The sequence below is a fragment of the Hyperolius riggenbachi genome, chromosome 3 (genome assembly GCF_040937935.1).
Source record: "Hyperolius riggenbachi isolate aHypRig1 chromosome 3, aHypRig1.pri, whole genome shotgun sequence".
Classification (NCBI taxonomy): domain Eukaryota; kingdom Metazoa; phylum Chordata; class Amphibia; order Anura; family Hyperoliidae; genus Hyperolius; species Hyperolius riggenbachi.
Window position 1 is genome coordinate 31,912,876 of NC_090648.1, and position 18,186 is coordinate 31,931,061.

General features: G+C 47.9%; 1 protein-coding gene across 1 annotated transcript in view; it reads left to right on the top strand.

The window, feature by feature from the left end:
* The first annotated feature begins 1,306 nt into the window (after positions 1–1,306).
* LOC137562524 (phospholipase D2-like) overlaps positions 1,307–18,186 on the top strand; it is an 85,516-nt gene continuing 68,636 nt past the window's right edge. The window contains exons 1-7 of the mRNA XM_068273936.1: positions 1,307–1,431; positions 6,444–6,574; positions 7,634–7,785; positions 10,597–10,705; positions 12,248–12,313; positions 13,254–13,312; positions 16,109–16,201. Of these exons, the coding sequence (XP_068130037.1) occupies positions 1,323–1,431; positions 6,444–6,574; positions 7,634–7,785; positions 10,597–10,705; positions 12,248–12,313; positions 13,254–13,312; positions 16,109–16,201 (719 nt within the window). The 5' untranslated portion in view covers positions 1,307–1,322. The remainder of the gene's footprint in view (positions 1,432–6,443; positions 6,575–7,633; positions 7,786–10,596; positions 10,706–12,247; positions 12,314–13,253; positions 13,313–16,108; positions 16,202–18,186) is intronic.

Here is an 18,186-nt window from a genome sequence, read left to right on the forward strand (position 1 = left end):
TACAAAACGCATATGCGTTTTTTCATGCGGCCCATAGACTTCCATTAGCGGCAAAAAAGCAGCGTTTTCCACAACGCTAGCATTTCTACTAAGAGTGCACCCAGCCTCAGGCTATTCCCCCCCCCCCCCCCCCAAATTCACACATGCGGTAATGCAGTAATAGTCATTCACCAAAAAACATGGCTTTGATTCACTGATGATCTGTTTGGTAAAAAAACAGTCTCACCAGTTGTGGAGGAGGTCGGGCAGCAAGCTGTGTTGTGCTATGTGAGGTTTTCCCACCTCTGACCAGAGTTGAGGTGATTTTTCTGGTGGTCTGCCTTAGGCCCGGTTCACAATGTCCTTAAAGGACAACTGTAGTGAGAGGGGTTTGGAGGCGGCCATATTTATTTCCTTTTAAGCCATACCAGTTGCCTGGCTATCTTGCTGATCCTCTGCCCCTAATACTTCTAGCCATAGCCCATGAACAAGGATGCAGCAGATCAGGTGTATCACGGATGAAAAACTCATGCCTTGAAAAAACTGATCCGTGCCATTGATCATTTATCGTACAGATCAGTTTTCTATCCATGCCAGTGTGAATCGGGCCTTAAAACCTGAACTGAAAATTTAAAGTCAAAATAAGCATACACGAGTCATACTTACCTTCCATGTAGTCTACTCCTCAGTGTCTTTCTCCTGTCCTGCGTCCTGTTTGTTCACTGTGATCAAGGGAATTTTCCGTCCTCCATTTTTTTAAAATGGCCATTACCCATAACAGCTTTCTGGCCAGCACACAGTTAAACTGTAATATCGCCCACTTGAGCCATAGGGAAACATGGACATTACCTGGTACATCAGTTTTCCTCTCAGCTATAACTGACAGCAACTGATATTTTACTGACAGCAACTGATATATTTCAGATCTGACAAAATGTTGTCAGAACTGGAAGGGATTATTGTCTGAAGAAAATGGTGAGCTTCTGAGAGGAACTGATGGCAAGGCAACTATGTAATGTTCATTTGAAGTTACCTCATGTGTTTATTTAAAATTTTTCTCAGTACAGGTTCTCTTTAAAGAGGTTCTGTATGGGTTTTTAAAAACAATAAGTGTCACTTGCCTGGGGCTTCTACCGCCCCCCTGCAGACATCTTGTTCCGCGGCGGCCTCCACGATCCTCCGGTTCCCGTGCCATGGGTCACTTCCCAATTATTCATCTAACTAGACAAATGCCACTGCCACTGTATGTCTTATCTAGGCGATTTTTATATATGGTATAATTTTAATTTTTTTAAAAAAAAAAAAAATTATTTTTTTTTTTGCTGGTGAAGGTGTCGGCCATCATGGAGTCGCCGGACACGCCGGACGGCTGTTTTCAGGACCACTTGGACAACGCAGACCTGGACATCGAGGAACTGGTTGAACTGGACTCCATAAGAGAAGATGAAGATGGTAAGGGCTCTATCATGGACTGTCGGGTAATGAATACAGCAACACGAGAGTATGTATACAGGAGTATAATGTTCTCCTTAAAGGGAATGTGAAGCGAGAGGTATATGGAGGCTTCCATATTGATTTCCAGTTGCCTGGCAGCCCTGCTGATCCTCTGCCTCTTTAGCCATAGCCCCTGAACAAGCATGCAGCAGATCAGGTGTTTCTTACATTATTGTCAGATCTGACATTAGCTGCATGCTTGTTTGTTTCTGGTGTGATTCAGACACTACTGCAGCCAAATAGATCAGCAGGGCTGCCTGGCAACTCGTATTATTTAAAAGGAAATAAATATGGCAGCCTCCATATCGCTCACCTGGGGTTCACTTTAACCACTTCACCTCCAAAGGATTTTTCCCCTTAAAAAAACAGTGCTAGTTTCACCTGTCAGCACTCCTTCCATTCATTCGCCTGTAACTTTATTACTACTTATCACAACAAAATGATCTATACATATATTTAATTTTTTTTATTTTTTTTTTTTTACACCAATACGGCTTTCTTTGGGGTATACTTTTTGCTAAGAATTATTTTATTCTAATTGTGTTTTAACAGGAAGAATAAGATGATGATAATTTTAAAATACATGCTACTATAATTTAAAACCCACACATTTTATTTGCCCATTTGTCCCGGTTATTGCAACGTTTAAAACCTTTTTCCCTGTCACAATGTTTGGCGCCAATATTTTATTTGGAAATAAAGGTGCATTTTTTTTTTCAGTTTTGTGTCCATCACTAATTACAAGCCCATAGTTTATAAAGTACCAGTAATATACCCTCTTGACAAACATTAAAAAAGTCTCTAAGGTAGCTTTGTATGGTTATTGTATGTATTATTACTACGCAAAGAGGAAGCAATGCGTGGACGTGTAAGTATCGGGTTATGTGAATGAAGGCACCGTCTCATAGACTGCTGTGGTCATTCACACGGGGACTGAACTGTGTTCCCATTCATTGGTCTCCCGGCTAACGATTGGCGGCAGTATAGGCGGTGGGTACACGTGCGCGCGTTAGGGGTGTGTCGAGCAGAAGTGCACGGCAGGGAGGGATATAGTAGCTATGTCTCTGCAAGAAGATATGGGGAAATGCAGGGATGTAGTTACTCATCCCGGGGGATGGGGAAGTGGTTAAACAATGCCAGTGGGGAGTTTGGGTGACAGCATAGATGCCCATTGAAATATTGGTATGGGGGAGAAATTTGGGCCAATATACCAATATTTCAATGGGCCGCTAGGAGACTGTGAGATGGCGAAACGGCCGTCTATTTACAATGTACAGCGCTGCGAGGCTGGCGGGGGGAGGGAGGGATAGAAAAATAAAAAACAATAGCAAGATTTATAAAAAAATAAATAAAACAAATATTTGTAAAAAAAACACAAACACTCTGGAAGCGATTAAAGTCCACCAACAGAGGGGAGAAAAGGAGGGGGGGGGGGAAATCACCTGTGTGCTGAGTTGGACGGCCCTGCAGTAAGGCCTTAAAGCTGCAGTGGCCTAATTAGTGAAAAATAGCCTGGTCACTAGGGGGGTGTAAGCCTACGGTCCTCAAGTGGTTAGCTGTGGGGGAGGGGGATGGTGTTAAATTTAGGATTCGGTAGAGGGAGGGCTCAGTGTGAGGACAGGGTTATGTGTAGCTGTAGTAAAATATCAGTATTACCAATATTTTACTGTAAAGTACAGTAAGAAATGACGATCGTTAAATATCTGTAAACTTACAGATATATTGCAATAGATGTTTCTGTGCACCCACATTTCCAGGCACCCCTCCTTAATGTACGCCCTGAAACAAGCATGCAGCTAATCTAGTCTGATTTCAATCAGCAGAACAGCCATGCCATCTGCATTGTTTAAAAGGAAATGCATATGGCAGCCTCTATACCCCTCTCAGTTCAGGTGTGCTTTAAACCCCCAGTTTCTAAGCCTTTTTCACATTATTCAAAATGTAAAGTGTACCTGAGACAGGCGGGGGGTGTAGCCATGGCTAGGGATGCCGCTGTGGTGCTCAGCCACTGTGTTCTTCCACCTGGGGCCTTTTTTCATAGTTTGGGCAACATTCAGGAAAATAGCAGCAGGCAGTGCAGGGGACTGTACTACTTCCTGCACTAGGTGTAGCACCCCTCCCTGTCCCGTGGGCAATGTGTCTCCTCGCTCTCTACACACAGCCTGCAGTGAGTGAATGTGTAGAGCAGCAGGGTGAGTAGAGAGAATGATTGCTGTGCTGCAGCTGGGACATTAGCAGGTAGAGGTGACAGGATGTGTTTAGTGCTTCAGAAGTTGCCTGTCATTAGTAGCCATGTGCACTGGCTGCAGTAATGCCCTGATTGCCCTGGACTATTGATTATTTATCCTGATCAGAGTAATTCATCAATAATGCAGGGCAATAATGCGGTTACAGAAGCCAGTGATGCAGGTGCTGACAGCTACTTCTGTAGTGAGCAGAGAAGCAAGCTCTAGGCAATTTAGATTACTTTGATTGCAGATCCCCCTCCCACCCTGTTGTCTTCCCCCATGACCCTTTCCTCTTCTTATATTTCAGTGGCTACTTTTAACAGCATGTCCCTGCCTGACAGCACTAGTAATGTCTGCAGTCCTGGTGAGAGGTCTTCCTGCCATTTCTCCTCTCCCACCTGGCTCCCTGTCTTGTGTCTCTACCTCTGTACAGCGCTACGGACGATGTTGGCGCTATATAAATAAATAAATAAAAAATAATCTCCCCCCCCCCCCCCCTCCTTCTATGCATCCCTCTCTTTCGTATGTTCCCCTTTTCTGACTGACTTCAGAGGAGCTCGCAATCTAATCATGCCATAGTCATAATCTAATGTCCTACCATATTATTATTATTATTATTATTATTATTATTATTATTATGATGTTTTATTTATAAAGCCGTGAACTCTTCTGCTGCATGGCCATGTCATTGACTGTCCTCAGAGGAACTCGCAATCTAATCCCTGCTATAGTCATAGTCTAAGGCAGGGGTCTCAAACTCAATTTGCCTGGGAGCCGCAGGAGGCAAAGTCAGGATGAGGCTGCGCCGCATAAGGGATTTTACGTGTCCCCGCCGCAAAGCGAGTGCTGCAGAGCCCCCAAATCGCCCGGGGGGGGGGGGGGCAATCCGCCGGCATTTCCTGGAAGGGGCAGAGCTTTCAGCTTCAGCTCTGCCCCTCCCGACGTCAAACGCAGCGGATCGCCGCCTCTGCCCGCCCCTCTCACTCTTCCTTCACAGAGAGGGGCGGGGAGAGGCGGCAATCCGTGCGGCGATTGACGTCAGGAGGGGCAGAGCTACAGCTGGAAGCTCTGCCCCTCAGCGCAGTCGTGGATGTTTGCCCGGGAGACTTGGGGGCTCTGCAGCCCTCGTTTTGCGGCGGATTACTTGGGAGCACTGAAGCGAACTATAAGGTAAAATAGGCAAAAATAGTTCGCTTCCGTGTCGCTTTTGCTGGCGTGGGCCACAAAATATTGTATCGAGGGCCGCAAATGGCCCACGGGCCGCGAGTTTGAGACCCCTGGTCTAAGGCCACATACACACATCAGACCATAGTCTTTGGAAACTGAAAGATCACAGACCAATCTTACCACCCTTCATGTAGTATGAGAGCCATACTCTACACAGTCTTTTCTATGGAGCTGAACTCCACATCAGACAGAAATCTTTGCAAGATGCTGCACACACAGATGCTGTACAGACACAAAAGATCAGTATCTGCAAAAGATCCGTTCCTGCAAATTGCATTCATAGTCTATGAGATCTGCAGATCCTCATACACACCTTGTTTAACTGACATTCATCTGCAGATCAGACAATCATCTGCAGATCTGAAAATCCATCCTGGTGAATCTGATCTGCAGATGAATGTCTGTTAAACAAGGTGTGTATGAGGATCTGCAGATATCATAGACTATGAATGCAATTTGCAGGAACGGATCTTTTGCAGGAACGGATCTTTTGCAGGAACGGATCTTTTGCAGGAACGGATCTTTTGCAGGAACGGATCTTTTGAATGTGTACAGCATCTGTGTGTGCAGCATCTTGCAAAGATTTCTGTCTGATGGGGAGTTGAGCTCCATAGAATAGACTGTGTAGGTATGGCTCTCATACTACATGGAAGGGGGTAAAATTGGTCTGTGATCTTTCATTTCCCAAAGACTATGGTCTGATGTGTGTATGAGCCTTAATGGCCTACCATATTATTATAGTGTGTGTGTGTGTGTGTGTGTAATGTGCTGTGGAAAATGTCAGTGCTAAATGTATCAGCGCTGCGTAATATGTTGGCGCTTTATAAATACAATAAATAAATATGTACATACACACAGAGTACATAGTCATGTCACTGACTGTCCTCAGAGGAGCTCACAATCTAATCCTACCATAGTCAGTCTAATGTCCTACCATATTATTATTATGAATTTATATAGCGCTGACATCTCCTGCAGCACTGTATAGAGTACAGCGTTTCATAACTGTTAGCTCCGTCCACATCCTGATGACTCCTTTTCTCCCAAAATTTGCAGCGATTAGCTCGGCGCCTCGACCCATCAACCCTCCCATCAAAAAAATTGGTTGTTTGACACAAGAAAAACAAAACCTTTTTTCAGAGAGAGTGTGTGAAAGTTTCCCCTGCTGAATACAGAGTGTCTTTGTGTTGGAAAGCCCCCAGCAACACAATGGTGAGGAAGAGAGGCTTGCTGAGTCTCTGAGGCTCTTCCACATTCCAGTGGAGGGGGTCAGTGACCGCTGAACGGCCAAGGTCCTCGGTGTAAATGGGACAATATGGCTTTGGAAGTTATTCATGTTGTGAAAGGCATGCTTTGAAAGCACCGTAATGGTCTATAAGCAGTGTGGGGAGCATTAGGGAAAATGTCCTACTGTGTGTCTGCATGGATGTATCTCTACACATCCACCCATCCAGTGCTCCTTCTCTCCATACTGAGTGCTGACAGTTCTGATCACTTTCTTTATTTTTTTTTCAGCTTCTCATCTCAGCCCGTTCCTTGTCATCCACGACCTGAAACCACTGAAGCATCAGGGCTCTGTCTTCCTAAAAGGGGTCCCGGTGACGGCACATCCAGCACAGACTGAGCGCTACACCAGCGGATCAAAGGTGATGGAGATTAAGATTTAAAGTGTACCTGATATGATGGAATGCAAACGTTCTATACATACCTGGGGCTTCATCCAGCCCTCTTCGACCTGAGCGCTCCCTTACTGCTGTCCTCCGCCTCCTGCATCCTCCGCTATGGTCTCGGTAACTCCTGCCGGGTGACACTGACAGAAGGAAGCTATGAGCTGGCCCAGTCCTCCTGCAGGGTGACACAGACAGAAGGGAGCTGTGAGTCTACCCCTCCTCCTGCAGGGTGTGACACAGACAGAAAGGAGCTGTGAGTCTGCCCCTCCTCCTGCAGGGTGTGACACGGACAGAAGGGAGCTGTGGGTCTGCCCCTCCTCCTGCAGGGTGACACAGGCAGAGGGGAGCTGTGACTCCGTACCTCCTCCTGCAGGGTGACACAGACAGAAGGGAGCTGTGAGTCTGTCCCTCCTCCTGCAGGGTGACACACAGACAGAAGGGAGCTGTGAGTCTGCCCCTCCTCCTGCAGGGTGTGACACAGACAGAAGGGAGCTGTGGGTCTGCCCCTCCTCCTGCAGGGTGACACAGGCAGAGGGGAGCTGTGACTCCGTACCTCCTCCTGCAGGGTGACACAGACAGAAGGGAGCTGTGAGTCTGCCCCTCCTCCTGCAGGGTGACACAGGCAGAAGGGAGCTGTGAGTCTGACCCTCCTCCTGCAGGGTGACACAGACAGAAGGGAGCTGTGAGTCTGTCCCTCCTCCTGCAGGGTGACACAGACAGAAGGGAGCTGTGAGTCTGCCCCTCCTCCTGCAGGGTGACACAGACAGAAGGGAGCTGTGAGTCTGCCCCTCCTCCTGCAGGGTGACAGACAGAAGGGAGCTGTGAGTCAGCCCCTCCTCCTGCAGGGTGACACAGAAAGAAGGGAGCTGTGAGTCTGCCCCTCCCCCTGCAGGGTGACACAGCGGGGTGATGCAGACAGAAGGGAGCTGTGAGTCTGCCCCTCCTCCTGCAGGGTGACACAGAATGACATGCAGTATGTGTGTTTCATGTCTATGTTCCTTAGTGTGTATTGACTTATACAACCTGTCTTTTTAGGTCCGCACCAGCACTTTATACTCCTTTCGTCTGACACATGGACCGTTCCAATGGACCATCAAAAAGAAGTTCAAACATTTCCAGGAACTGCACCGGGATCTGCTGAGGCACAAGCTGTTTGTCACCATCCTGCCCCTGAACCCGCTGACACGGTTAGTGTGCTTACTCTGAAAGCGGCATGCTTTGTAGCTATCAGACTAGTGGAATCGATTTCCAGCAATGAGAACAGAAAGTAGGCCGGATTTCGCCAAATTTTTGTCCAAATTCCAATCGGTCTGCAAGAATCTCCAAATTGGATTTGTGAAACTGGCATATTTGAATAGTTAAACGCTTGTTAATTGACAAAAAAATGTCAGGTGATTTTCCGCATGTGTTTACGTGTAGGAAAAATGCCCAATACGGATGCTAGCCTATGCATTGACATTGCTGTGCGTATTCCAGGTGCAGAAAATCGCAGAGGTTCGCATGATGTGGAAAGGCAGCCTAAAGCTGGCCATACACTATTCAGTTACTATATAAATAAACAAAAACTGACACTTACCTGGGGCTTCTTTCAGCCCCCTGTAGCTGCCCTGTCCCGTGCCGTCCTCCTCCGATGCGCCGTTCCCCGCCGCTGGCACCGTGCTAATTAGTCTAACTAGACGAATAGAGCAGCGGCTGCATGGCTGTGGCCTCGCGCGGGCTCACGAGCTTGGTGCGCAGGCGCAGTACAAGATTACTTCCTATTGCGCCTGCACAGTAAGCTCCCGATGATGTGCACAGAAGCGAGCCTGCATGAGGCCACGGCCACCCAGCGGCAGTTCTATTCGTCTAGTTAGAGGAATAATTAGCACGGTGCCGGCGGCGGGGAATGGAGGATCGGAGGAGGACAGCGCGGGACATGACAGCTTCAGGGGGCCGATAGAAGCCCCAGGTAAGTGTCCGTTTTTTGTTTAATATAAAGACAAACGCTTATATCGCGCTTTTCTCCTGGCGGACTCAAAGCGCCAGAGCTGCAGCCACTAGGACACGCTCTATAGGCAGTAGCAGTGTTAGGAAGACTTGCCTAAGGTCTCCTACTGAATAGGTGCTGGCTTACTGAACAGGCAATGCCGAGATTTGAACACTGGTCTCCCATGTCAGAGGCAGAACCCTTAACCATTACACCATCCAGCCACTGCTTAACCTCTTGAGGACTGCAGGGCTAAACCCCCCTAGTGACCAGGCCATTTTGAGTAAAATTGGCCACTGCAGCTTTAAGGCCAAGCTGCAGGGCCGCACAACACTGCACACAAGTGATTCCCCCCCCCCTTTTCTCCCCACCAACAGAGCTCCCTGTTGGTGGGGTCTGATCGCTCCCCCCATGTTTATTTTTTTCCCGCCCCCCAACTCCGCCCCCCAAGCAGGAGATGCGCGCGCAGCCTGCGCGCGATCTCCTGCAAAACAGAGCCCCAGGACTTTACGCCAATCGACGTTAGGCGGTCCTGGGGCTGCCGCCGCGGCCACACCCATTGGCGTGATGCGGGCGGCAAGAGGTTAAGGATTTGTAGCCAGGCATGGCCTTGCCTTTTGTGTTCAACAGTTGTCAAGAGAAAAATTAGACAAGACAAATATCATTTATATTGCACTTTTCTCCTGGCGGACTCAAAGCGCCAGAGCTGCAGCCACTAGGACGCGCTCTATAGGCAGTAGCAGTGTTAGGGAGACTTGCCTAAGGTCTTCTACTGAATAGGTGCTGGTGTACTGAACAGACAGCTGAGATTTGAACACTGGTCTCCTGTGTCAGAGGCAGAGCCCTTAACCAGTACACTATCCAGCCACTATCCATGTAGGCAAGAGAACCCCTTTAAGGGCTCTGCTTCTGACACCGGAGACCAGGGTTTAAATCTCAGCTCTCTCTGTTCAGTAAGCTGCACCTATTCAGTAAGGAAACCTTGGGTAAGACTCCCTAACACTGCTACTGCAGCTCAAGCCCTTTGAGAAAGGAGAAAAGCGCAATAAAAATATTGTCTTGTCAGCCAGTTGTCTCTAACCGCATTAAAGGACAACTGACGTATATGGAGGCTGCCATATACATTTCCTTTTAAATCATACCAGTTCCCTGGCAGTCCCGCTGATCTATTTGGTTGCAGTAGTGTCTGAATCACACCAGAAACGAGCATGCAGCTAATCTTGTCAGATAAATGTCACAAACGCCTGATCTGCTGCATGCTTGTTCAGGGGCTATGGCTAATAGTATTAGAGGCAGAGGATCAGCAGGGCTGCCAGGCAACTGGTATTATTTAAAAGGAAATAAATATGGCAGCCTCCATATCCCTCTCACTTCAATTGTCCTTTTGAAGCAACATGCTTAAGGCTGGGAACACACTTGTCAGTGCGTGAAAGGTCACGTTTTCTGTCATTTGCGTTTTTAGTGCGTTTTTGTGCGTTTGCATCTTTTCCCGCACATGTGTTTTTCTTGCGTTTTGCGTGCATTTTAATGCGTTTGCGGTTTGCATATACAAAACACATGCGTTTTGCATGCGTTTTTTGTATGCATTTTATGCAAATCATTAGTAAGTCAACAGGAAGCGGAAATGCATCATAAAACATATTTTTCTTAAACAAAACATGCAAAACGCAATACCTTTGCGTCACCATTGAAAAAAACATGCAACAAAACCAGTGTTTTAAAACTCACACAAAATGCATATGGCTTTTTTTTTTTTGTTTTTGTTTAATATGGGTTTTTTTTTTTATGCTGCCCATTTACTAACATACGCATAAACTATGCATTTTATGCAACTCTAGCGTTTCTGCCTAGTGTGTTCCCAGCCTAACAGTGGACTGCATCATTTTTTTCCCATAATACATTGTGCTGCTTAGTGGATCAGGTCAGGTCAAAGAATAAGTATATGGACGTATATTACAGACGTGTGTCCCACCACATGCTATTCAGTCACACGTCGCCTGGAGTTATAAGTTATCTGTCACTCTCTCCTCAGGTTCACAGTGGCTCGCTCCCGCTCCACTCCTGCGATCCCCACCACAGGGACGATGCCCTCGCTGCCGCACGCTTCTGGTGACTCCTCCCGCAGGACCTCCAGTAAACAGGTACTCTGTGAAGATGGCTAATCTCCTAAATCCGGCATCAATTCGTTTCCAGGTTCCAGGCAGCCTGTAATCTGTTAATAATGGGATGTGAATGGCATGACCGTCTGTGCAGGCCTTACATAACCGAAAGCTACCCACAATGCACCAGTGCTCAGCCAGACATCTGCCTGGGACTTGTTTGTTTCACTTAGCTGTTATTAGTTAATTCAGTTTTTACAGTTTATTTTGTACACAGAGGCTTGTTTTTTACTTTTAACCTAGATCAGTCACAGTTATGGAAGTAATAGAGTGTTCATAGACTGCTGACGGGGGAGCCTGCGGGGAAAAAAGGACACCGTGAGGAGAACGGGAATGTTCTATAGGACCCAGAGCCTTCCCTTTCCTTAGGTATTTTTTATTTTTATTCTTACTTCAGACTCCCTTTTAAAGAGGAACTGTAACGACAAAACGTCCCCTGGGGGGTACTCGCCTCGGGTGGGGGAAGCCTCCGGATCCTAATGAGGCTTCCCACGCCGTCCTCCATCCCTCAGGGGTCTCGCTGCAGCCCTCCGTGCAGCGGTGACGTAATATTTACCTTCCTGGCTCCTGCGCAGGCGCTCTGATGGCTGTCGGCTCCGAAGTAGGCGGAAATACCCGATCGCCGTCGGGTCTGCTCTACTGCGCAGGCGCAAGTTTCCGGCGCCTGCGCAGTAGAGTGGACCCGACGGAGATCGGGTATTTCCGTCTATTTCCGTGCCGAAAGCCGCCACAGCACCCCCACTGGAGCCTGCAAAGGTAAATATTGAAGCTACAGTCGGCTCTGTCGCCGGCTGTTCGGAGGGCTGCAGCGAGACCCCTGAGGGATAGAGGACGGCGTGGGAAGCCTCATTAGGATCCGGAGGCTTCCCCCACCCGTGGTGAGTACCCCCCAGGGGAGGTTTTTGTTGTTACAGAGTCTCTTTAAAAAGGATCTGCAGCTTACTATTGGAAAGTAGGAGAGGAAGCATAAAGCACAGTCACTCTGCCATACAAATGGTGATTCCTGGTTTCCAGAGAGTGGGGTGGTCTCGGGCCTGGAATGAAATAGTGTTAAGGCTCATACACAAGGGGCACAACTGTCGCCACAAACACGTGGCACGCGCATGTCTGAGCGGCAGTTGCCCCGTGTGTATGAGGCGCGCACCCCGAACTGTCGCCGGAGACAGCAGTTGCCGTGCGATTGAAAATTTCAATCACCGGCAACTTCTGTCTCCGCAACTGTCGCTAGTCCGCTGCGTGTGTATGTGCGGACTAGCGACAGCTACCCACAGCCAGAAGGGAGGTTCCGGCAGGGGGAGGAAACTTTCGGCGACAGCTTCCGCGGCGTCTCTGCCTGTTGGGCAGAGAGGTGTAGACAGCTGTCGCTAAGGCGGAGCTGTCGCCGAGCTGTTGCGCACACGTCTCCTGTGTGGCTAGCAACAGCAACAACGGTGCCCTGTGTGTATGAGGCTTAATCTTAAAAGGCTCTGGATTTTTAGTTTCATGTTCCTGACCATTATTGTGAACCACCTTTTTGTCTTGTAGAAGTACCTGGCAGAATATCTCAATGGGCTGCTGGGGACAGCCTTCTACAGAAACTACCACGCAATGGTGAGACGGCCCCTCTTGTCCCCACCCCCTGTGACTCCGCTTTACCCTGGTATAGTAGCTGGTCCACAGAAAGCTTAGAATACGGATGATGCAACTCATTGGCCGATTCAAATGACTTCAGCACTAAGCTATATAAGTAACGTCTACTTCAGAAGTATGGAGTGTGAAGAAGATTTTACTTTGGAGGCTTACCCTTTTAATCTTTTGATTGAAGTGTATAATCTTCTAAAGTTTAACTCCTCCTACTCCTCCTCTACCTACCCCTCTGACACCTCTTCTTACTTCTCTACTTCCTCTCTAACTCCTCCGCCTTCCTCTGACTCCTTTTTCTCACCCTTCCCCAATGACTCCTCTGACTTCCCCATCTCACTCTTTACTTCTCCTGCCTTCCTCTCTGACTCCCCTGCCTCTATTTCCATGGCCTTCCCACACATGTTCTGCCTTCCTCTCTGACTTCCTGTTTGACTCTTTGGCCTACCTTTTTACTTCCTCTTCCCTTTTTCTCTGATTCCTCTTCCTTTCTTCTCTCTGCATCCTCTGACTCCCTTTCTGACTCCACCATTCTCTCCTACTCCACCATTCTCTCCTACTCCTCTGAATTCCTTTGGGACTCCTCTGCCTTCCTCTCTAATTCCTCTGCCCTCCTCTCTGACTCCCCCTATTTCCCTCTGACTCCTTTGCCTTCCTTTCTGAAACCACTGCTTACCTCGCTAACTCCTCTCCCTTCCTCTCTGACTGCTCTGCCTTCCCTCTCCTTCCTTGTTTACTTCTTTACCTTCCTCTCTACTTCCTTTGTCTTCCAGCACCTGTTCTGCCTTCCCCTCTGACTCTTTTGCCTGCCTTTCTGACTCTTTGGCCTACCTCTTCTTCTTCCTTCTGAGGTGTCCTCAGTTTCCAGGAAATTATGACTTACTCAGATTCTCTGTCCTCTACTTTCCAGTTGGAGTTTATAGAAGTCAGCCAGCTATCCTTCATTTCAGACCTCGGACCTAAAGGACTGTGAGTAGCAGCTTTCATTTAAAGGAGAACTCTATGGTTTATGGTTTATTACTGGATTGTCCATTCAATAGCCGTTACATTTTAAATTTATGTTCTCTAAATTTTATGTCCTTCAAACATAACGAGTTGCAGAAAAGTTAAAGCTCTTCTCCAGTTTCAGATATAAATATTCCAGAGAACAGTGACAAAATTACTGGACATCCATGCAGGATATCCAGTCATAGATTTGCTGATCATATCAAGTGTCTAATCAGGTGTTGACATTTTGATCACGTGACCAGAAGCAACAGATCTCAGGCTGCACGTGTCCTATAGGTGTAGCACTCTTAAGCTATAAATGCACTGATGGATACTGTCACCCAGCAGAGGTCAGGATTCGATCCCTCAGGCAACAGTTTGAGGCCCGATGCTGTACAGATGCGTCACTAGCCTGCGACGTGCCTGTTGCTATGGTGAGTGGATGGACAATAAGTGGAGCATGATGGAGCAGCCTACCGCTGGTGTGTAGAGATAAATGTGCACATCGCTCATCAGGGATCGCTTGAGATGCCTGGTCTTTAGCAGATGTCAGGCAGCAGCTGTGCATACACAGGATTCACACAAGATTTTTGGCCAAAGAGGTCTTTATTGGCTGCCAAGGCTGAGGTCAATCCAGCGCAGTGGCGGCGCCCCTAAAATTCTCCAAGCACCCCCAATGCACCCCCCCAGCGTGATTGGACTTTTAGTGTCTAATAGACGCCGTGTCAGTTCACTGACAGCAGCAGCTCGCAGCTTCGACAGCAGCAGAGCAGGGCAACGGTAAAATGGCGTCCGAAGCCCTGCTCTGGAGACTTTGAGTCTGCAGCGCAGGGCTTGGGTGCCATTTTCCCATAGCCCTGCTCAGCACGGGAGTTTCAGACAGTTGCTGGCTGCACTCTGCAGAGGATCATGGGAGCTGCGCGCTGGACGGAGGCCGGGAGGACGTCTGGAGTGCTGCAGGTGAGTAAATGGTTTTTTTTTTTTTTTTTATTATTAACAGCAGATGTATGTTCTGGCCAGGTCTGCCACATGATTGCACGTATTTTCTGGCCAGGTCTGCCACATGATTGCACGTATTTTCTGGTCAAATCTGCTACATGATTGCACGTATTTTCTGGTCAAATCTGCTACATGATTGCACGTATTTTCTGGTCAAATCTGCTACATGATTGCACGTATTTTCTGGTCAAATCTCCTACATGATTGCACGTATTTTCTGGTCAAACCTGCTACATGATTGCACGTATTTTCTGGCCAGGTCTGCCACATGATTGCACGTATTTTCTGGTCAAATCTGCTACATGATTGCACGTATTTTCTGGTCAAATCTCCTACATGATTGCACGTATTTTCTGGTAAAACCTGCTACATGATTGCACATATTTTCTGGTCAAATCTGTTACATGATTGCACGTATTTTCTGGTCAAACCTGCTACATGATTGCACGTATTTTCTGGTCAAATCTGCTACATGATTGCACGTATTTTCCGGGCAAATCTGCCGACATAATTGAACTTGTTTTCTGGGCAAATCTGCTCACATTATGTGAATTTTCTTGTGAAAACCTGCACAATTATATGGATTTTCTGGGGAAAGGGTCACCAAAACTTGGGCCCACTGTCTTTTCGTTGCTGCGATCCTATGTGTGTTTTTTTTTTTATCCGGCTTTCAGTGTCTGAGTTTTCCTCCCTCGCCCCTCCCTCTCCTTCCCACCCCCTGCCCCGTCCTGATTTGATTAAGACGGCGATCCGTCCTCTTCTCCACCTCTCTTAGGCATCAGCCTATGAGAGGGCTTTGATCCCCTGCCGCTCTGAGGGACAGCCGAGTGTCCCCCATACAGCGCTGCACTAGATAGCAGCGATGTATGGATGTAAACAAAGAGGATTTCTTTCCCCTTTCGTTTACTACAGCCTGCTAGCCATGATCGCGGCTAGCAGGCTGATTACGGAGCGGAGCTCAGTGAACCATCAGGGACCGATCGCACATGTGCACATGTGTTCCCTGCTAAACTGCAGCTCCAGGGCTTGATGCCAATTGTTGATAGGCGCTCCATTGGCGGAACGCGATCGTTATGTAGTTAGAGTCTAAAGCGAGAATAAATCTCGCTTTAGACCTCATAGTTAGCAGGGGCATGTGTGCCCCTGCTAAACCGCCACTATCGCGCCGCTAAACGGGGGTCCCTTCACCCCCAAATCCCCTCGGTGCAGCGGGGGAGCGCTTCCTGGTTGGGGCAGGGCTAACCGCCGCAGCCCTGCCCCACGCGCGTCTGTCAGCGCGTATCTCCGCCTCTCCCCCGCCCCTCTCAGTCTTCCTTCACTGAGAGGGGCGGGGGAGAGGCGGCGATGCGCCGCTGATAGACGCGACTGGAGGCAGGGCTGCAGCTGTTAGCCCTGCCTCCAGGAGCGACCAAGTCTGCGACCAAGTGTTGCAGTGGGGGGTTTGGGGGTGAAGGGACCCCCGTTTAGCGGTGCTGTAGCGGCGGTTTAGCAGGGGCACACGTGCCCCTGCTAACTATGAACTTTGAAGCGAGATTTATTCTCGCTTCAGAGTCTCTTTAAGGCACGTACACATGCTAGATAAAATTCAGAATTGCTGTTTGCCAATTCCGGAAACAGAAGTCAGACAGATCACGTGATCTCCACCAGCCAACCAGTGGCTCACAAACCAGTCACCTGACTGAATACCGTAGATTACGTACCTCTCTGTGAATCTTCTGTGTTATGATCTGGTCGTCTGTGTTTTGTCTGTGATTGTGCTGAACCAACCTCTGTTTTCAGGGAAGGCTTCATACATAAGAGATCGGGGGGACACCGAATCCAGGGGCTCAACTGCTTCGGCCACCATCGGATGTGCTTCCGCTGGTCCAAGAGGTGAGAGATGAACATAAACATCAGAGCAAAACATATATAAACCCTGGACGGCCGTTCATGTGCTTAGACAAACTTTATTTATACAAAAATTGAACAGACCACAAAGCAGCTGGGTTCCCCTATTAAAAAAACTTAAAATCAAAATCAAGAGTGTTACCTGCCGTAGGTTTTCTATATGTGCCAGTGGTGAGTCGCCCACCCTCCTTTCTGATTGTTAAATCCAAAATGGAATTACCTCCTCATTCCGTACATAGGGGAACTTCAAATTTCTCTGGTTCGACCCTAATTGATCAACAAATTTATCAAGGGTTTCCTTTGTCCCCCGCCAGACCAGGACTACGTCGTCTATGTACCTCAGCTAGAGCCGTACATGCTCCTGGAAGAGGCACATAGGGTACACATCCTGCCGCTCCCACAGGCCCAAATGGAGGCACGCATACTTCGGAGCGCAGGATGCCCCCATCGACATGCCCCTGGCTTGGCGGTAAAACCGTCCATTAAAGACAAAGCAGTTGTAATTCAGTAGTAACTCAAGGGCTTCAAACAGAAATTGGTTGTGGAGTAGGGAGTCAGGGAAGTGCTCCTTCAGATAGAAAGCCACTGCTGCAAGTCCGATTTCGTGGGGAATGGAGGTATATCGTCCCTCTACGTCAATACAAAAGGTCATCAAATTGGTCTGCATAACCAGAGGGCAACTGCCCACGGACATTTGAAGTGCATTGATACTAGTGTAGCTGCAGCTCCATAGAGGACTTAGGGTGTGCGGCGGTGGTGGGTCCACCTACACACTCACTATACTGGTGGCAGACACGTTTGGCATAGGCTGGGCGACCAGTCGTCTGCAATAACCTGATGGTGAGAGGTGGAAACATAATGGGAAGGAGCGCTCCCTCCAGTTCTGCATTTGATTTTAAGTTTTGTTTTTTTTAATAGGGGAACCCAGCTGCTGTGTGGTCTGTTCAATTTTTGTATAAATAAAGTTTGTCTAAGCACATGAAGGGCCGTCCAGGGTTTATATATGTTTTGGTCTAAAAAACGCTGTATGATCCCTCCTCTTTTTTGAGTAGTGCAGTTTTGCTGGTCTGCTCGCATCTTTATATTACTCAACTATAAACGTCAGAGCCCTCACAGGACAGCAGAAACACATGGATATCATTATTATAAAAACAATGTCAGTCATCTCTCCAGCCATTTCCATGTGTTTGGAGTGATTTGGCACTGGTGATGTCACACCCATTGCAGAGCACACAGAGGAGGGCTCTATGGGAAGCCCCGCCTACTTCCTTACTCCTCACCTTTTTATTTTTTTTTACATAGTGGCTTGAGCTGTGATTTGCACCATGGTCAATGATTCAAATCCTCCTCCAAAGGCAGAAGCCTTAACCATACGCTATCCAGTGGACCTGATATACCGATGATTATCTCATCATCATGTCACGTTTTTTAAGGTACCCTTTAAAGGGAACCTAAACTGAGAAGGATATGGATTTTTCCTTTTAAAATAATGCCAGTTGCCTGACTCTCCTGCTGATCCTGTGTCTCTAGTACTTTTAGCCACAAGCCCCTGAACAAGCATGCACATCAGGTGCCCTGACTGAAGTCAGACTGGAGTAGCTGCATGCTTGTTTCAGGTGTGTGATTCAGCCACTACTGCAGCTAAAGAGATCAGCAGGACTGCCAGGCAACTGGTATTGTTTAAAAGGAAACGCCCATATCTCTCTGTTAAGGTTCCCTTTAACGGGAACCCGAGGTGAAAGGGATATGGAGGCTGACATGTTTGTTTCCTTTTAAATAATTCACATTGCCTGGCTATACTGCTGATCCTCTGCCTCTAATGCTTTCCGCCATAGCCCCTGAACAAGCATGCAGCAGATCAGGTGTTTCTGACATTATTGTCAGATGTGAGAAGATTAGCTGCATGCTTGTTTCTGTTTTTTTTCAAACACTACTGCAGCAAAATAGATCAGCAGGGCTGCCAGGCAACT